The 21,702-nt window shown below is 45.9% G+C and overlaps 1 protein-coding gene across 5 annotated transcripts in view; it reads left to right on the plus strand.

The window, feature by feature from the left end:
• LOC132889596 (phenazine biosynthesis-like domain-containing protein 1) overlaps positions 1-21,702 on the plus strand; it is an 86,812-nt gene that overhangs the window by 63,712 nt on the left and 1,398 nt on the right. For 4 of the 5 annotated variants that reach the window (XM_060926262.1, XM_060926265.1, XM_060926264.1 and 1 more), the window contains one exon: positions 13,850-13,912. The exons of the other annotated variant lie outside the window; for it this stretch is intronic. In XM_060926262.1, the coding sequence (XP_060782245.1) occupies positions 13,850-13,912 (63 nt within the window). The remainder of the gene's footprint in view (positions 1-13,849; positions 13,913-21,702) is intronic. 5 annotated transcript variants of the gene reach the window in all.

Here is a 21,702-nt window from a genome sequence, read left to right on the forward strand (position 1 = left end):
GGTTGCTTTAGTACGGGAAAATCATGTGACATATTACCAGGGCAGTTGCGCTTTATCAACACCCGTGCCCACCTGTTAACCCTCCCCTCCAATTTTCTCACAGACACGCGTTACAACCGGAAAGATGCCAAACATAAAACAACACACACAAACCTACAGGCAAGTCCTTTACATTTAAAATACATACAAATAGCTCCGCGGCATGAAAACAAAACTTCAATGCAAGTAAGGTACTTGGCTCGGCGGCCAAAATCATAATTTAAAAAAATCAACAAACCCCGCGGCTGCACCAGTAATAGCCTTCCTGACTCGCACCGAGTCAACGCTAACCACTTAATTCGTGATCCCAGTTTAGGTGTGTAGGGGACAAAACACTCTGAAGTGATGAATTTTCACCCCCGCTGCATGGGAGGTGACGTCAACGACACGTATTCTTACGCTATTTACGCACAAAGCGGACCTATATGAACACATACACCAACATAAACGGAGATAAACTTAGCCTACAAAGAAAGAAAATGGATTCACAATATTGTGATTGAATTCGTTTAATTCGGAGGGGGAAAGACTACTCCCGTAAACTGACTACATATTACAGGATATTGCAGAGACAGTGCACTTGTAAGTGTACATGTAAAACCCCCGCCCGCACGACCCCTCCCCTTGTCCTTATCACAGGTCTGTGTGTGCGCGGCTGCGTCAGCATTTCACACATACACCCACAATAACTAGTAGTCCCCAGTAGTTAGGATTGATACATATGTCTAAACAGGGTTAATATTAAATTCAGGCTTTTTGAAATAATCCTACCTTAATACAGTTGAATTCTACAATTGCAACGTAAGAATCATAACAACCAATCAGACTTGTTCTACCATGCCAGTTTTAGTAGTGATTTATGTGAAATGTATTTTTGTGCAATGCGCAACCACTTAATATTTTGTATTTGAAAATGCAAATTAATACGTCTATAATACATTTTATTTTCATAAGAAAACAATTAAGTGATCTGAGTCTCCGTTGAGGGGGCAGGGCTGTAGCCACGAGGGGGCGACGCCCCCTTTCGCCCCCCCATGGCGCCGGGCCTGATTATAGTGTGGACTTTCCATAGCATAGAAAATCGCTACGTTTCAATTTGTGTAACTGAACTTGTTTCATATCACTGGTCATATAAACCTATGTAAACAGGAAAAACACGGGAGAGTTTGGTCGCATCTAACTACAGCCCCAAAAAATACCATTGGCCATACTGAGCCTAGCTACATTGCTAACAGGAGTGACAGCGCGTCTGACTGACTGGGAGGTCACGCAAAGCTCGGAGAGGTACGGAGCAGCTCGTCTCAATTCAGATAAGAGCATATTTCATTATGGAAGTACGGTGGACTGTTCCTTTAAGGCGCCTCAGTTGTTTACTTCTTTTTTTCTTTTAAAGATTTTTTTTGGCTTTTTTCATCTTTATTGGATAGGACAGTGTAGAGACAGGAAATGAGCGGGGGAGAGGAAGAGAGAGACGGATCGGGAAATGACCTCGGGTCAGAATCGAACCTGGGTCCCCGGATTTATGGTATGGCACCTTATCCACCTGAGCCACGACTCCCCTCAGTTGTTTACTTCTGATAAAGTCAATGAGTTTGACGTTGGTTGCATCCTTGCCTGGCCAATCTTCTTCCATCTCATCTTTGCATGACACTGTAAGCTTGCAGAGCAGGTCTGTATCGGCAGCACTGGTTAGCTGATGAAGCTGTTGCTGAATCTCCCACTGCAGATCTTGTAGCGCAGCCATCTCTGGATACCTGAAGTCCGTTGCTCGACTGGATCTCTCTCTCTCTCTCAGGAAACAGGAAATCAGGATCCCGTAGTTCTTGGATGATTAGCGCCCGTCCACCAAGAGCGCTAATCCCGGACGAGCCCCCAAATTTGTTGCCTCCCTAACTTGATAGCCAGGGAGGCTGCAAGTCCTCTGTCTTGCCTGTGGTAAGAATAAAGGAGATGCATGTTGCGCTGGTGGGCGGCGCGGTGGTGTAGTGGTTAGCACTGTCGCCTCACAGCAAGAAGGTCCGGGTTTGAGCCCCATGGCCGATGAGGGCCTTTCTGTGTGGAGTTTGCATGTTCTCCCTGTGTCCGCGTGGGTTTCCTCCGGGTGCTCCGGTTTCCCCCACAGTCCAAAGACATGCAGGTTAGGTTAACTGGTGACTCTAAATTGACCGTAGGTGTGAATGTGAGTGTGAATGGTTGCCTGTGTCTATGTGTCGGCCCTGTGATGACCTGGTGACTTGTCCAGGGTGTACCCCGCCTTTCGCCCGTAGTCAGCTGGGATAGGCTCCAGCTTGCCTGCAACCCTGTAGAACAGGATAAAGCGGCTACAGATAATGAGATGAGATGTTGCACTGGTGTTAACTTCACGGCAGCAGGATTTATTCTTCCTGTTTACATGTGTTTCAGCACTTCAGGTATCAACATGTCTACAGAATTGTTCAAGCTTATGGCCTGAGCTTCATGGAGCCTCTGCATGTTCATCTGCTTCACAACACTCAGTTATTCAACTCAGACACATTAAAAAATCTTATAAATTTTTGCCAGCATTTCTAAAGAGAATAGCATTAATTTTACAGCATGGATAGCGATAACGACAGTGTTCACAGCGAAAGCAAGTTTTACTACCCTGAGGAAGAAGAAATAAAAGAAAACATTTCAGGAGAAAGCTAAAAGCCTGCAATTTGCCAACACTGAGCAAAAACATGGCTGAATCCTGAATGACTCAATTTTGTATAAATAGGGGACTACATAGGCGGCAAAATGTAGTTTTTCCTGCCATGGAAGTGCACTTGGATACTGAGGAGGAAGCAATTTGCATTACAGCCGTGAATGAGGATTCAAAATGGCAGCTCGGCTCGGTCTTCCCTTTCGGGCGCTCTCGTTTTCTGTTAGAATTTGGTAAAGAAAAAAATAAATATATTTACCAGCTTAAGGTTGGTCCGTATGGTGAAATACCATGACCTCGGCCTTGAATACCGACCTCGGCCCAGAGGGCCTCGCTCAGTACTTTCAAGACCTCGGTCATGGTATTTCACGGTACAGACCGCCCAGCTGGTAAATAACATGTATGAAACGGATTCATTAATGAAACACAAACACATTCAGTACACCCACAGGTGGTTTTGGATAAAACTTTCTTCACACACTATTTTGCACTATTCTGCACTACCTCACCTTAACAGCTATTAGTTTATTGTTTATACTGTTTATTTCATGTTTACCTGCTATACCTCAAATGCCCTTGACTGTTAGTCTAGGTCTATTTCTTATCTAGTGGTGTTTATACTGTTTATATTGTTTATTTCAATTATTCTACTTTTATTGCATTGCCTGTTTGCACCGTGGGTCAGAGAGGACTGAAATTTCATCTGTGCTGTATGTCGTGCATGTATAGCATATTTGACAAAGTTGACTTGACTTAGATAGATAGATAGATAGATAGATAGATAGATAGATAGATAGATAGATAGATAGATAGATAGACTTTATTTATCCCCGAAGGGAAATTAGATCGTCATAGCAGTCCAGTAAATTTGAATACAATAAAAAATACAATGGAATAAAATAAAGTACTGAGGTCAAGAGAATAAAAAACAAGATATAAACAAGATATACACATACCTTAAATAATATACTATGAATATGTACATAGAATGTGCAATAGGATGCGAATATTGCAAAAATATGATATATAATATCAATACGGATAATATTCCCACGTCACATGTCCCATAGTAAACACTAAGTATACGTTATACTTAGTGTTGTGCATGAACGCGTTCAAAAGAACGCGTTCATTGAACACGCTCGTTTTTCCATGAACTTTGAACTGAACGCAACAACTTTGTAATGAAAGAACTTGAACGTGAATTCGTTCAAATTATGCGACATGAACGACAAACATGAAGATGAACGAAACATGAAACCTGATGAATCGAGTGGCACGTCTACTTGCAAGATATTTTACGTTCTACGGACTTCACTGTCGGTGTGACGTTGTTGTCACTCACTGCCCTGAGGTGCCGCGTGTGTGCAATGCATCATGGATAATGTAGTGTGAAGCCGGAGATAGTGGATGGCTCTATGATTTACCCATGATGCAGCAGAGCAGAATAGGCGTAACCCAGCGTTCCCTAGCTACAGGGAGCAGACAGCGCGCACACCACAGCCGGCGCACACTCACAGCAACATGGCCAGTGAAAGTTCAAGTAGCGGCACGGAGAACACAAATGAGACGGATTCTCCTCATGGTTATTTACAGCAATTTTACACAATTTCACACAGACTCAGATGGTAAAAACCTTACCTTTCTGTGTAAGCTCTGTCCACCTTCTCTGAAAAAAACAAGTAAGAACATCGACAACGTTGTTCTCAAATTTGAAACGACACATTGAGTTGAAGCATTTGTCCAGTTTCAAAGCATATATGCAAGTCCTCGAGGATCAGAAGGGAAAGGGCAAGAAGATCCCCTGCCAAAATCCCAAAATCCAAGTCACACTGCCTGCAGCCTTCAAGAGTACCACTGTCTCCCAGCAGCAGGTAGATAAACTGATTATTGACTACATTGTGGAAGATTTACAACCACTAAGCAAAGTTGAGAAACCCTCGTTCATCAGACTAGTTTATTAGAAGTTACTGTTAGTTGAAACTGAAAGCATTTGTTTGAAGTCACGTGTAACGTTTTGGTGCAGTGGTTGAGTCAGTGAAGAATTCAAAATATTTTGTCCTTTTTCCATATATAGTATGTACAATAACTTCCATTTTGTGTGATAGAATATAATATCTATAATATGTGAGTAGTTTTGAGCTAGAATGTAGCATATAATTTTAGTCTTTATTTTCATATCCCGCCTAAAAGTAAAATGAACTGAACTTTGAACTAGTTCAGAATTAAAACTGTGAACTATGAACGTGACCAGTTCACTTTTAACATGTTTGAACTGAACTTGAACTAGTTCAAAAAAAGTGTGAACTTGCACAACACTGGTTATTACTATGTTATATGTAATGCAGAGGGTGACAGGTAGAATTAGTCCAGATGTGTGATCATGGCTCTAACAGAGGTAGATGAGTTGTAAAGTCTGATTGCCGTGGGTAGGAATGATTTCCTGCATCATTCCTTGGAGCAGCGGGGTTGAACGAGTCTGTTGCTGAAACTGCTCTTTAGCTTGTCCAGTGTTTTGTGGAGGGGGTGAGAGGGGTTGTTCATGATTGCCAGCAGTTTTGTCAGAATCCTGCCCTCCACCACCTCCTCCAGGGTGACCAGTTTAGAGCAAACAACAGACTCTGCCTTCCTGATCAGTTTGTTCAGTCTGTTGGTGTCCTTTGTCTTGATGCCCACACCCCAGGACACCACAGCAAAGAAGATGGTGCTCGCCACAACAGACTGATAAAACATCTGCAGCATCTTGTTGCAGACATGAAAGGACCTGAGCCTCCTCAGGAAATAAAGCCGGTTCAGGCCCTTCTTATAGATGGCCTCTGTGTTAGTGGACCAGTCCAATTTGTTGTCCAGTGTAACACCCAGATACTTGTATGAGGCCACCATATCCACATCCATCCCACTGATGCTGACTGAAGACGGCAGGGGCTTGTTCCTCCTGAAGTCCACCACCATCTCCCTCATCTTCACATTCAGCTGCAGGTGGTTCTCCCCACACCACTTCACGAAGCGGTCGACCAGGTCCCTGTACTCAGCCTCCCCCCCCCACCCTCAATACACCCCACAATCGCCACGTCATCAGAGAATTTCTGCAGATGACACGACTCAGTGCAGTACTTGAAATCTGAAGTGTATGTGGTGAAGAGGAAGGGGGACAGCACAGTTCCCTGAGGGGCCCCAATGTTACTTATCAGACGACCAGACACACAGCTCTTTAGTCTCACAAACTGTGGTCTGCCCATCAGATAGTCATCAATCCAAGTGACGAGGGGAGCACCCAACCGCATGTCCTCCAATTTAGCCTTCAGTAGTCTGGGCTGGATGGTATTGAAGGCGCTGGAAAAGTCGAAGAACATGATGCGGTCTGCAGTGTCGGGTTTGTCCAGGGAAGAATAGGCCTTCTGCAGCAGGTAGATGATTGCGTCATCAACCCCGACATGGGGCTGATATGCAAACTGCAGGGGGTCTTGTGATGGGCACACCAACGGTCTGAGGTGTGCCAGGACCAGTCTCTCCATTACCTTCATGATGTGAGAAGTCAGTGCCACCGGCCTGTAATCCTCCAGTGCAGTAGGACGAGGTGAGAGTCAGCAGCGGGTTGGAGGTGACAAGGGTGATGCAGAGAGGTGTCTGCTGCAGGAGGTGGTGGGGGACTGGGGGGACTTTGGGGATATCCTAAGGGCGTGGGGTGTGAAAAGGTTCTTGGTGAGTGTCTGCGGGGGGGAAGGAGGTAAAGGTGGTGGGAGGAAGTGGGGGGGTTGTTGCTTGGAGGATCAGTAGGGGGGCGGCTGGGGGAGGGGGGTTGGAGTTGAACCTATTGAAAAACATGTTCAGCTTGTTCGCACGTTGTTCGTTCCCCTCAGCTGCACCCCCACCTCTCCTCTGGAAGCCGGTAATCTCTCTCACCCCACTCCAGACATCCCTGGTGTTATTTTCCTCCAGTTTGTGTTCCAGTTTCCTTCTGTAGTTGTCCTTGCTCTCTCTGCTGCTGTGTTTAAGCTCTCTTTGTACCCATTGTAGTTCTGCTCGGTCCCCGATCTGAAGGCCCTCTTCTTCTCATTGAGTAGGGCCTTCAGGTCGCTGGTTACCCACGGTTTGTTGTTTGGGTAGCAGCGGACCTCTTTAGTGGGGATGGTGTTGTTAGGACTAGGACTGTTTTGGCCTCTAGAGGCCGCTGTTATTTCCTTTTTGTGTCATGTTTATTTTGGCCTCTAGAGGCCGCCACTGTTCCTGTGTTTTGTGTTTGTGTTAATTGCCTGTTTAGTCCTGATCATCTTCACCTGTGTTCAATTTAGTTTGTGTATTTATACCCCCTGAGTTCAGTCCTCTTGTCACGGAGTCTTTGTGCTGTTATGTTTATCTCCAGTTTCCTCCGTACCGTGTTCTTTATTTTGCATTTTGCTTTTCTTTTGGACCTAGTAGTTACTGTGTTTTTTGGATCTTCTGAGCTTTGGTATTTTTGCCTTTTCTTTTCTGTTTTTTGGCTTTTGTTTTGTACTTTTGGATTTTTTATTTTTTCCCTTATATCTTCTGAGCGTTTTGGTATTTTTACTTTTTGGATATTTTTTGTACATATTGTAAATAAACCTTTTTGATACTTTTTCTACTTCTGCCTCACGCCTCTGCATTTGAGTCATCCCCCTGGTGGCCGAGTGGGGGTTTGCTGGATTATCACACCAACGAACCAGGTTCGAATCCCAGCAAAACCCTAACAGGTGTTGTCAATGCAGAACCCAATGTACTCCGAGACACAGTCAGTAAGGCCATCAATGTCCTCACCGTGTGGCTCATACAGAGCCTCCCAGTCTGTGGCCTCCAATGCTCCCTGCAGTGTTTCCATGGCCTCAAGAGACCATTTCCTCACTGTCCTCACCGTGACCAGGTGCTGCTGAATCACAGGCTTGTATAATAGAGAGAGCAGGACTAGGTTGTGGTCTGACCTGCCCAATCGTGGCAGGGCAGTGGAGCTGTATGCATCCTTAACATTTGCATACAGCAGGTCCAAAGTCTTATTTTCATGGGTGGTGCATGTAACAAACTGGTAGAAAGTCAGGAGTGTGGATGAGATGGAAGCATGGTTAAAGTTCCCTGTGATGATGATGATGACTGCCCCGGGATGTTTTGTTTGTAGTTCGGCAGTCACAGTGTGGATGACGTCACATGCTGCCTCCGCGTTTCCTGATGGTGGAATGTAAACAGTAATGGCGATGACACTGGTAAACTCCCTCGGCAAATAATATGGACGAAATCCGATGGCGATAAGCTCGATGTCTGGGCTACAGACCCACTCTTTAACAGAGACGTGCCCGGGGTGACACCACCTGTTGTTCATGAGCACGGCGAGGCCCCCTCCTTTCTTCTTACCGGTCGCAGTGGTGTCTCTATCTGCTCAAACTGTCTGGAAGCCGGGAATGGTGATGTTAGGGTCCGGTATCTGTTCGTGCAGCCACGTTTCCATAAAAGCACATGATACTGGACTCCCTGTACTCCCTCTGTGTCCTTACGAGCGCTTCCAGTTTGTCCACTTTGTTTGCCAACAATCTCGCATTTCCAGTGATAACTGCGGGAATGTAGGGCTTAAACTTTCTCTTCTTCCTCCTCCGTTTGAGCCCCGCTCTGCAGCCTCGCTGCCTCCGCTTTAGCTCCTTGGGTACAGTGGGTCTCTCTCCGGGCAAGAGGGTTGGGTACCTCAGAGCCATCAGCTGGTCGCGGGTGTAAACAATGCCAGCGATATTGCAGGCATGGCTCCCAGTGATCCGAAGAGACCCGAATGCAAATAAAATGATTAAAAAGTGTCCTATCCACTTGAAAAGCATCTTGCTGTATGTTGTGATCAATGCACAGTGCAAGAATAGCAAAAATAGCACTAAGAAACAAAAAATACTCAATAAAAATACAAAAAACTAACAAATACCCAGAGCTGCTATGACAGGCTGCCACTAGGACGGCGCCATTTTTTTTTTACTTGACACACTACTTGGTTAGCGCTGTTGCCTCACAGCAAGAAGGTCCGGGTTCGAGCCCCGTGGCCGGCGAGGGCCTTTCTGTGCGGAGTTTGCATGTTCTCCCCGTGTCCGCGTGGGTTTCCTCCGGGTGCTCCGGTTTCCCGCACAGTCCAAAGACATGCAGGTTAGGTTAACTGGTGACTCTAAATTGACCGTAGGTGTGAATGTGAGTGTGAATGGTTGTCTGTGTCTATGTGTCAGCCCTGTGATGACCTGGCAACTTGTCCAGGGTGTACCCGGCCTTTCACCCGTAGTCAGCTGGGATAGGTTCCAGCTTGCCTGCGACCCTGTAGAACAGGATAAAGCGGCTAGAGATAATGAGATGAGATGACACACTACTTAGCATTAGTCAGTTAGCATACACATCCGTCTCTCCATTCACATCAAACTCTCCCTACAACTTGTTACTTTGGCTCATGTACACAACTAATCCTTGAGTCACACATTCAACTCTTAACATGTAGCATGTACACCTGATTAAATGTATATTTACCGACCTGTGGTAAGAATAGAGGAGATGCACGTTGCGCTGGTGTTAACTTCACAGCAGCAGGATTTATTCTTCCTGTTTACACGCAAGTCCTATTCTACCACAAGCGCGATGCTCCACCTAGCGGTCTGAACATGCCATAGCAGTGTAGTGATGTGAATGATGAAATGAACAAAAATAAATGAAAAAAAAAAACATCGTCTCATCTTGTCTTGTCTCGATCCGCTTATCCGGGGCCAGGCCGCAGAGGCAGCAGTCTGAGCATGGAAGCCCAATCTTCCCTCTCCCCAGACACCTCGGCCAGCTCCTCGGGAAGAACACCGAGGCGTTCCCAGGCCAGCCGAGAGACATAGTCCCTCCAGCATGTCCTGGGTCTTCCCCGGGGCCTCCTCCCGGGGGACATGCCTGGAACACCTCCCCAGGGAAGTGTCCAGGAGGCATCTGAAAGAAATGCCCAAGCCACCTCAGCCGATTCCTCTCGATGTGGAGGAGCAGTGGCTCTACTCAGAGCTCCTCCTGAGTAATTGTGCTTCTCACCCTAAGGGAGCATCCAGCCACCCTGCGAAGGAAACTCATTTCGGCCACTTGTATCCACGATCTTGTTCTTTTGGTCATTACCCAAAGCTCATGACCATAGGTGAGAGTCGGAACGTAGATCGACTGGTAAATCAAGAGCTTTGCCTTTTGCCTCAGCTCCTTCACTACGACGGACCGGTAAAGTGATCGCATCACTGCGGAGGCTGCACCGATCCGCCTGTCGATCTCACGCTCTATCCTTCCCTCACTTGTGAACAAGATCCGAGATACTTAAACTCCTCCACTTGAGGCAGGACTTCTCCACCAACCTGGAGAGGGCAAGCCACCCTTTTCCGGTCGAGAACCATGGCCTCAGACTTGGAGGTGCTGATTCTCATCCCAGCCGCTTCACACTCGACTACAAACCGCCCCAGTGCATGCTGAAGGTCTTGGTTTGAAGAAGCCAACAGGACATCATCATCTGCAAAAAGCAGAGATGAAATCCTGTGGTTCCCAAACAGGATTCCTTCCGGCCCCTGGCTGCACCTAGAAATTCTGTCCATAAAAATTATGAACAGAACCGGTGACAAAGGGCAGCCCTGCCGGAGTCCAACATGCACTGGGAACAGGTCTGACTTACTGCCGGTAATACAAACCAGACTCCTGCTCCGTTCGTACAGGGACTGGACAACCCTTAGCAAAGAGCCCTGAACCACCCCCCACAGAATACCACGAGGGACACGGTCGAATGCCTTCTCCAGATCCACAAAGCACATGTGGACTGGTTGGGCAAACTCCTATGAACCCTCGAGCACCCTATGAAGGGTATAGAGCTAGTCCAGTGTTCCACAACCAAGACAAAAACCGCATTGTTCCTCCTGGATCCGAGGTTCAACTATTGGCCGAATTCTCCTCTCCAGTACCCTGGAGTAAACCTTCCCGGGGAGGCTGAGAAGTGTGATTCCCCTATAATTGGAGCACACTCTCTGGTCCCCTTTCTTAAAAAGAGGGACCACCACCCCGGTCTGTCACTCCAGAGGCACTGTCCCCGACCGCCACGCGATGTTGCAGAGGCGTGTCAACCAAGACAGCCCCACAACATCCAGAGACTTGAGATACTCAGGGCGGATCTCATCCACCCCCGGTGCCTTGCCATTGAGGAGCTTGCAAACCACCTCAGTGACTTCGGCTTGGGTAATGGACGAGTCCACCTCTGAGTCATCAGCCTCCGCTTCCTCAATGAAAGACGTGACAGTGGGATTGAGGAGATCCTCAAAGTATTCCTTCCACCGCCTGACAATGTCCCCAGTCGAGGTCAACAGCTCCCCAACCACACTGTAAACAGTGTTGGCGGAGTACTGCTTCCCCCTCCTAAGGCGCCGAACGGTTTGCCAGAATTTCTTCGAGGCCGACCGATAGTCCTCCTCCATGGCCTCACTGAACTCCTCCTAGTTCTGAGTTTTTGCCCCCGCAACTGCCCGAGCTGCAGCACGCCTGGCTTGCCGATACCCATCAGCTGCCTCAGGAGTCCCGGAGACCAACATGGCCTGATAGGATTCCTTCAGTTTGACGACATCCCTTACATCCGGTGTCCACCACCGGGTTTGGGAATTGCCGACCTTGCAGCCACAGCTCCGAACAGCCGTGTCTACAATGGAGGTAGAGAACATGGTCCACTCAAACTCAATGTCCCCCGCCTCCCTCGGAAGCTGGGAGAAGTTCTCCTGGAGGTGGGACTTAAAGACCTCCCCGACAGAGTGCTCGGCCAGACGTTCCCAGCAGACCCTCACCATATGTTTGGGCCTGCCAGGTCTGTCCGGCTTCCTCCTCCGCCAGCGGATCCAACTCACCACCAGGTGGTGATCAGTTGACAGCTCAGCCCCTCTCTTCACCCAAGTGTCCAAGACATAGGGCCAGAGATCAGATGAAACGACAACAAAGTCGATCATCGACCTCCAACCTAAGGTGTCCTGGTGCCACGTGCACTTATGGACACCCCTATGCTTGAACATGGTGTTTGTTATGGACAAACCGTGACTAGTACAGAAGTCCAATAACAAAACACTACTCGGGTTCAGATCGGGGAGGCCATTCCTTCCAATCACACCCCTCCAGGTGTCACTGTCATCGCCCACATGAGCGTTGAAGTCCCCCAGTAGAACAATGGAGTCCCCAGTCCGAGCACCTCTCAATACCTCTCCCAGGGACTCCAAGAAGGCCGGATATTCTATACTGCTATTCGGCCCGTAGGCACAAACAACAGCAAGAGCCCTCTGCCCAATCCGAAGGCGCAGAGAGGCGACCCTCTCGTTCACTGGGGTAAACTCCAACACATGGCGGCTGAGCTGGGGAGCTATAAGCAAGCCCACACCAGCCTGCCACCACTCACCGTGGGCAACTCCAGAGAAGTGGAGAGTCCAGCCCCTCTCGAGGAGCTGGGTTCCAGAGCCCAAGCTGTGCGTGGAGGTGAGCCCGACTATCTCTAGCCGGTACCTCTCAACCTCCCGCACAAGCTCAGGCTCTTTCCCCCCAGCAAAGTGACATTCCATGTCCCAACAGCTAGCCGCTGTGTTCGGGGATCAGGTCATCGAGGCCCCTGCCTTCAACTGCCGCCCAATCCACACTGCACCAGCCCCCTGCGGCTACCTCTGTGGGTGGTGAACCCACAGGAGGTCGGGCCCACGTCACCGCTTCGGGCTGAGCCCAGCCGGGCCCCGTGGGCAAAGGCCCGGCCACCAGGCGCTTGCATACGAGCCCCAACCCCAGACCTGGCTCCAGGGTGGGGCCCTGGCTGCGCCATACCGGGTGACGTCACGGTCCTTGTTCCTTTAATATCCATAAGGGGTTTGGTGAACTGCTCTTGGTCTGGCCTGTCACCTAGGACCTGTCTGCCTTGGGAGACCCTAACAGGGGCGTAATGCCCCCGACAACATAGCTCCTAGGATTATTCAAGCACACAAATCCCTCCACCACAATAAGGTGGCAGTTCTAGGAGGGGTGAGGGGAAAAAAAATAAAATGAAAAAGATAATTTAAAAAAAATTATAGTAGGGGTGTCTGTTTTTCTCTTATCTACTTGTACATTCAACTTTAAGCATGAGCGTCGCCACCATTGAATGTGAAGGGGAAGTGTCCCCTTCACATTTCATAATTCTTTGTTTGGACCCCCCGCATTTAACATAAAATATTAGTTCACCAGGTGCCATTTATATTGCTTCGTGAAAGAATGTATTCCACTTGATCGATAAGAGAATACACATACCACTGAAAATCCACTCCGGGTTTTCCGGACCCCCCGCCAGTGCCCCCCTCCATTAAAAATGCTTCCGATGCCCCTGACTTTAAGTCATAGCTAATGTTCAGGCCTAAAACTGTGACACTGTTCACTGTCTCTAAGGACTTACCATGAACTACTATCGGCTTGAGATCAGGTTTGTTCTTTGCAAAGCTAATCCTGAGTTCCTTGCATTTGGTTTCATTCAGCTGAAATCCTTCAGAGCTAGATTGACTGGAAATAGTGTCCACAACAGATTGAATGTTGCTCTCCTGGCCTTTCTCTACTACTTCTGAGATTGTGGTGTCGTTTACTTATTTCCACATGTTGATCGGTGCATCGAGGTCGTTGATCATAATGAGAAACAACCAGGGGTCTAGTTTGGTCCCCTGAGGGACGCTGGCAGACACCGAATACCATTCAGAAAACCAGTCTTGTGCTAATTTGACACGCTGCTTTCGGTCCATCAGGAAATCGACAATCCAGCTCTTGATCTGCATTGGAATATCATATGCCAAAAGTTTCCTAGCCAGTATGTTATGGTCAATTAGGTCAAAAGCTTTACAGAAATCAAACAAAACCACTCGGATCGTGGCTCCGTTTCCAATGGTGCCAGTGTACCAATTATGCAACATGCTAATGAGCGTATGCGTGGTAAACTAAATTGGTGTTTGTCAAATTGGTCAAACAGGTCCAAATTGGTGTTTGTCAATCTTCTGCAACACCGCTGGTATGACGTACTCTTCAACCACATGATCCTCTGTGATCATGGTCTAACTTTGATTAAAAATGCCTTCTTTCTAACTGTCCCTGTCAGCACAGCTACCAAACACCTCACATTCTGATTTTTTTCTACTTTTCCTAAAGGCTCTGCACATACAGTCCTCGCTGCTTACTGGTCTGAGAAACTGGGAAAGAAGAAAATGTTAGGTAATGAGACCTAATGATCTGTATTTTGGTTTGTCAAAAACCAAAATATGTTTCATACCCATCTTCTTAGTAATATAATGCCGTTGTTTTCTAATTAATGTAACTTTTCATCAGTTTAATTCCCTAAAATAAATATTATAATGGTGTTCTACAAATTCCACCACTATCTACAAAAAATAAATTGTAAAATATTTCCATTTATTTAGGCCCCTCAGTGAAACATGGATTCATTCATTACCCTTTAGAAAGTGCTTTATTTTTTATCCTGGTCAGGGACATAGTTGATCCAGAGCCTATCCTGGGGACACTGGCCACAAACACCCTGTATGGAACACCAATCTTTAAATCCTAGACAGTTCTGTACTCCCTTTAAAAATACATACGGGGCATAGGGTAATGCTTCACTGTTAGCTCTTGCTTAGGGTGGATCACATTAATGAAATTAGATAAAACATAAGAAAACCGCTGAGAGTAAAATGACCATTACTGATTAATAAAAACATGAGGCCCTGAGCAAATGCAAATAAAGGGAAAAATAAATACAAACCCCATTTCCAGAAAAGTTGGGATATTTTCCAAAATGCAATAAAAACAAAACTGATTTGTTAATTCATGTGAAACTTTATTTAATTGACAAAAGTACAAAGAAAATATTTAATAGTTTGACTAAGCCTGACCAACTTTGTTCACATTTACAAAATATAATTAAGTTAGAATTCGAAGACTACAACACACAAAAAAAGTTGGGATAGGCATTATTACCATTGTGTTACATTACCTTTCCTTTAATACCATGTTTTGTTGTATGGGATCTGAGGATACCAATTGTTGCAGTTTTGCAATTGGAATTTGTCCATTCTTGCTTGATACAGGACTTCAGCTGCCCAACAGTCCGGGGTCACCGTTGTCTGATTCTCCTCCTCATGATGCGCCATACATTCTCAATAGGAGACAGATCTAGATGGCAGCAGGCCAGTCAAGCACACTCGCTCTGTCCATGAAGCCATGCTGTTGTAGCCCATGCAGAATGAGGCCTGGCACTGCCCTGCTGAAATAATCATGGACTTCCCAAGAAGAGACGCATTGATGGAAACATATGCCCAGGTCAGACGGCAGGCTGCAACTAGGTTTTCAACTACTTGTGTCTACCTGCGATAACAAAATCACAGGTAGACAAGACTGGTCTTGCGTTGACACAGATAATGGCAGTGTGTTGCAGAGGGTCTTTAGTCAAAGCAGGTTGACACAAGTGGATCACGATCTGTTCGCATTTCAGCTGCGATTCGCTTCTCATTGGTGCAAAATAGTAGGTTGACGCAGGTAGAGGCAGGCGGTCGTGCAACACTTGAGCGACCAATCGCGGGTTGAAGCAGTTTGGAGTGTGTGGAGAAGGAGAGGAAGGCAAAAAAACACGTTCACACAAACTCCAGGACTTCCACAATACTCATAGTTTATTAACTTACTGCAGCAAAATTCTCATAGTTAGTTTCCCAGTATTAAGCAAAAGCGTTAAAATATAGAGTTGAAATGACTAAAAACTTGATTTAACTTTAGGAAGTGTTAAATTAACACTGCAGAGATTGGGACAAAATAAACACCAGCATTGTGTTAAAATTGACTCTCTCAGAGTTGATTTAATACTATAAAATTTGCTGTGTACACTTCAACCTTACCGTGCCTGGTTAAATGGCTCTATCAGACGAACATTTTTTTTTTTTTAACTTTTGTCACATGTACACTTCAAGCACAGTGAGATTCATCCTCTGCATTTAAACCATCTGAAGCAGTGAACACACGTGCGCACACACCCAGAGCAATGGGCAGCCATACTACAGCGCCTGGGGAGCAGTCAGGGGTTAAGTACCTTACTCAAGGCCACCCCACGTTAACCTAACTGCATGTCTTTGGACTGTGGGGAAAACTGGAGCACCCGGAGGAAACCCATGCAGACACGAGGAGAACATGCAAACTACACACAGAAAGGCCCCTGCCGGCCACTGGGCTCGAATCCAAAACCTTCTTGCTGTGAGGTGACAGTGCTAACCACTACACCACCCAAAATACAGTGGTCCTTGAAAGTTTGTGAACCCTTTAGAATTTTCTATATTTCTACATAAATATGACTTAAAACATCATAAGATTTTCACACCAGTCCTAAAAGTAGATAAAGAGAACCCAGTTAAACAAATGAGACAAAAATATTATACTTGGTCATTTATTTATTGAGGAAAATGAGCCATTATTACATATCTGTGAGTGGCAAAAGTACGTGAACCTCTAGGATTAGCAGTTAATTTGAAGGTGAGTCAGGTGTTTTCAATCAATGGGCTGACAATCGGGGGTGAGTGGGCACCCTGTTTTTTTTAAAGAACAGGGATCTATCAAAGTCTGAACTCCACAACACAGGTTTGTGGAAGTGTATCATGGCATGAACAAAGGAGATTTCTGAGGAACTCAGAAAAAGCATTGTTGATGCTCATCAGGCTGGAAAAGGTTACAAAACCATCTCTAAAGAGTTTGGACTCCACCAATCCACAGTCAGACAGATTGTGTACAAATGGAGGAAATTCAAGACCATTGTTACCCTCCCCAGGAGTGGTCGACCAACAAAGATCACTCCAAGAGCAAGGTGTGTAATAGTCGGTGAGGTCACAAAGGACCCCAGGGTAACTTCTAAGCAACTGAAGGCCTCTCTCACATAGGCTAATGTTCATGAGCCCACCATCAGGAGAACACTGAACAACAATGGTGTGCATGGCAGGGTTGCAAGGAGAAAGCCACTGCTCTCCAAAAAGAACATTGCTGCTCGTCTGCAGTTTGCTAAAGAGCACATGGACAAGCCAGAAGGCTATTAGAAAAATGTTTTGTGGATGGATGAGACTAAAATAGAACTTTTTGGTTTAAATGAGAAGCATTATGTTTGGAGAAAGGAAAAACACCATTCCAGAATAAGAACTTTATCCCATCTGTGAAACATGGTGGTGGTAGTATCATGGTTTGGGCCTGTTTTGCTGCATCTGGGCCAGGACGGCTTGCCATCATTGATGGAACAATGAATTCTGAATTATACCAGCGAATTCTAAAGGAAAATATCAGGACATCTGTCCATGAACTGAATCTCAAGAGAAGGTGGGTCATGCAGCAAGACTAAGCACACAAGTCGTTCTACCAAAGAATGGTTAAAGAAGAATAAAGTTAATGTTTTGGAATGTCAAAGTCCTGACCTTAATCCAATGGAAATGTTGTGGAAGGACCTGAAGCGAGCAGTTCATGTGAGGAAACCCACCAGCATCCCAGAGTTGAAGCTGTTCTGTACGGAGGAACGGGCTAAAATTCCTCCAAGCCGGTGTGCAGGACTGATCAACAGTTACCGCAAACGTTTAGTTGCAGTTATTGCTGCACAAGGGGGTCACACCACATACTTTTGCCACTTACAGATATGTAATATTGGATCATTTTCCTCAATAAATAAATAACCAAGTATAATATTTTTGTCTCATTTCTTTAACTGGGTTCTCTTTATCTACTTTTAGGACTTGTGTGAAAATCTGATGTTTTAGGTCATATTTATGCAGAAATATAGAAAATTCTAAAGGGTTCACAAACTTTCAAGCACCACTGTAGAAGTCACATGTTCCCTAAACATTACTCGAGTTGAGGAGCAAAAAGAAAAAGGAGCTCATTAAGAAACACCCATTTCCAGCAAGGTGCACGGCTCAACTAACAGAAAACACAAGCCCAAGCTGATGACGCCGCCTCTCTAGGCAACACAGCATGTCTTAAAGGCACACTTCAAAATTTCAATTGTTACAATGTCTGACCGGGCGGCACGGTAGTGTAGTGGTTAGTGCTGTCACCTTACAGCAAGAAGGTCCAGGTTCGAGCCCCATGGCCGGCGAGGGCCTTTCTGTGTGGAGTTTGCATGTTCTCCCCGTGGGTTTCCCCCACAGTCCAAAGACATGCAGGTTAGGTTAACTGGTGACTCTAAATTGACTGTAGGTGTGAGTGTGAATGGTTGTCTGTGTCTATGTGTCAGCCCTGTGATGACCTGGCGACTTGTCCAGGGTGTACCCCGCCTTTCGCCTGTAGTCAGCTGGAATAGGCTCCAGCTTGCCTGCGACCCTGTAGAACAGGATAAAGTGGCTAGAGATAATGAGATGAGACAACGTCTGACCACAACGAAGGATTTGGCGCAAAACGCTTGCGTCCACTTGCCACCCGACTGATCGCAGGTCACAGCATGCACCTTTCTGCCCTTTGACCTGGGCAATATCCTTCTCTAAAATCCCAACATACGCCTCCGCATCAATGGTACCTTCAAACACATGCAATGCACCCCATACCATCACAGATGCTGGCTTTTGCACCACAAACTGAATGCATAGCTGCCAACATTCTGAAATTGTAAATAGTAATACAAGGTTGGGTACTGAGTCTTGGTGGGGGGTCGGGGGGGCAGCCCCCCCGCCGCCGCCGCCAAAGCTTTCTAGCAAAACTACCCTGAAAAATCACACCAAAACCAAAACCAAAACAAAATAGTTTTACAAAATTTATTCTACAAACTAAACTATCATCTTGCATTAATTTGCAAAGTTCTTTTCAACAATGGAAACAAATTTACCTGGAACTAGAATACATGTATAATCAAAGCAATTTGGCACAGATCAAACATAAAAGGAACCTCTTGTAATCAACACCAAACATAAAAATGCCTCAAAACATGCTTGGCACAAAGTGAAACAGCTCAAAAAAGTGTCAATTTCAACTTGCTTCTTCACATGACTACAAATCAAACAGAACAGAATCAACAACACACCCCGGGCATCAAATCGTGCCCACCAATCACAACGCAAGGTTTTTGTTTGGATTCTTTGGGCGGGCTTTTGCAGGAGTGACGACAAGACTGCGCGACGCTGGAGAAAGCGCTATTGAACAGCACTCGTTTGACTCCGCTTTGGAATCAGTTTTAGAAGAATTAGGAGTTTTCGTTGAAACATGAGCAGGAAGAGGCTCTCCGCTCATTCCATGATCGCTGAATCTTCACCAAAACACTTGACACTCCAATGGTGTCCCTCTCCACATGCTGTTTGTTTACCCCATAGACATATAAACATGGGCGGCACGATGGTGTAGTGGTTAGCGCTGTCGCCTCACAGCAAGAAGGTCCTGGGTTCGAGCCCCGGGGCCGGTGAGGGCCTTTCTGTGTGGAGTTTGCATGTTCTCCCTGTGTCCGCGTGGGTTTCCTCTGGGTGCTCCGGTTTCCCCCACAGTCCAAAGACATGCAGGTTAGGTTAACTGGTGACTCTAAATTGACCGTAGGTGTGAGTGTGAATGGTTGTCTGTGTCTATGTGTCGGCCCTGTGATGACCTGGCGACTTGTCCAGGGTGTACCCCGCCTTTCGCCCGTAGTCAGCTGGGATGGGCTCCAGCTTGCCTGCGACCCTGTAGAAGGATAAAGCGGCTAGAGATAATGAGATGAGATGAGACATATAAACATAGACACCGCATTGAGCTGGTGGCCCGTTGCTGGGATACGTCAGAGTGTCCGCCATATTGGATGTGGCAAATCTTCCCCGTAAACCAATGCAAGTAAATGGACTGAACTTCATAAAGCCCCTTTCTACAATAATATTTAACTCGATGCCTTTTATTCACCCATTAAGACACACACGTATATATTTGAGAAACAAACAGGCATCAAAACAAATAACTTTTAATGTGATGGTTATAAATAGTGTGCGAAATACCCTGTACACTTAGCCTAGTAAACTAGACCCACCCGCCTAGCGGCCAAAAATATTTTTGCCTAGCGAGTGGGTCTAGCCTCGCACCATATAAACAAAAACACCCCGGGCATCAAATCGTGCCCGCCAATCACAACGCAAGGTTTTTGTTTGGATTCTTTGGGCGGGCTTTTGCAGGAGTGACGACAAAGCTGCGCGACGCTGGAGAAAGCACAACAGGAAAGATGGCTACGGCTAGTGAACAGCGCGCATTTGACTCCGCTTTGGAATCAGTTTTAGAAGAATTAGACTTGGAGTTTTCGTTGAAACATGAGCAGGAAGAGGTTCTCCGCTCATTCCTTTTCAAGAAGGACGTTTTCGCTGCTTTGCCGACCAGCTATGGCAAAAGTCTGATCTACCAGCTGGCTCCGCTTGTAGCCAAAAGGATGGGGCTAGTTTGTGCAGTACGAAGAATTAATAAACAGCTTTGAAACATTACTTTTTGATTGTTTCTTATTTTCCCGTTATTGTAAATTTAAGGGAAATTATTTCACCAAACACCACTAAATAAAAACTCTCAAAAACAGTTTAAGCAAACCCTTGAAAAACACTTGAAAAAAATAAGTGTGTATGTTAAGTATGTGGTACAGACTCCAAACTTGTGGTCATTATCTCCAAACTTCTTAATATCTAGAACCTGTTTATTAATTAATACGCATTTTGAAAAATTATTTATTTCAAGGTCTCCTCCACTGCGCGCTCTGACTACGTCACAGTCACTGTTGCGCTGATTGGTCAGAGCGTTGGCCTATACGCACAGAGACAGTTTGAAAGACAGCAGTTTGTTCCTCCCACCCCTGTCGGAAATGTCTACGGATCGAGGTCAGACTAAATATTCACATTTAGTCTGGCTTGCCAGGCTACTGTACACTGCAAACTAGCGACAGATACGTGATCGATAGCTCAGGTAAGCTAATCAGTCAGCATACCGTAGCAAGCTACCAAAACCTGAGGCCACAATAACCAACCTACAAGACTGAATATGATAAATGATGGAAATAGTGGAAAAACTGGAAATAGTGAATGAAAATAAAAATGTACGGTTTTATTTATTGAGTCACCACACAGACCTACTCTCGTTGAATAAAGTGAGCTTAATGACTGCCAAACTGAGTTCGGCCAGGTTCTAACGTCATACCAAAACAAAATACATCACCGATTCCTTCACATTCAGAAAGGTTAAAAACGTTCATCATACGTTCAAAAACGTTCATCATAGTGTGGCACTGTATTATCTAATTCTCACTGCTTATAACTATACACCTACCCGGTGGAGATGAGCTGGGAAACTGAAGACTGAAGGAACAGTATTGAAAAGTATTTTTCCAGTCTCACCTGTGAAAGGTAATCCCATGTGATCTCGTTTGGACGGTAAACCTGTTGGTACAGTTAAACGCAGCACATGAATGAGGCGTCTTTATTCTCGGCTACTGTCTAGACGCTATACCAGAGACGGTTGAAGAATCTCCACTTTGCCCCATCCAATATGGCGGCGAGGATGACGTATGATTCTACGCAGAAGGCGGAGTCTATGTTTATATGTCCATGGTTTACCCTCCCCCACTGCTTTCTGTTGCTCTGACTACGTCACAGTCACTGTTGCGCTGATTGGTCAGAGCATTGGCCTATACGCACAGAGACAGTTTGAAAGACAACGGGTTCAAATACGAATCCCACCGGTGATAGGCTTTGAAAATGACCCATGAAAATTGGCAAAATTGTATTTTATTGTAGTAAATTCGTATTTTCGTAATCAAAACGACAAATCGTAATAAATACGATTTATTCGTAGTAGTTGGCAGCTATGTGAATGGTCACGTTCACCTTTAGCACTGATAACTCAACATCTGGTTTTCCCGAAAACAAGCCAAAATGTGGACTCTGACCACAGCACACATTTCCATGATCTTTTGGTCTATCCAAGAGGAGTCTGGGCCTAGAGAAATCGGCAGCATTTTTGCAAAGAATTGCTGAACGCCTTCCTCCTTGCAAAACATGGTTTCAGGT

The sequence above is a fragment of the Neoarius graeffei genome, chromosome 7, assembly GCF_027579695.1.
Source record: "Neoarius graeffei isolate fNeoGra1 chromosome 7, fNeoGra1.pri, whole genome shotgun sequence".
In the NCBI taxonomy this organism is placed as follows: domain Eukaryota; kingdom Metazoa; phylum Chordata; class Actinopteri; order Siluriformes; family Ariidae; genus Neoarius; species Neoarius graeffei.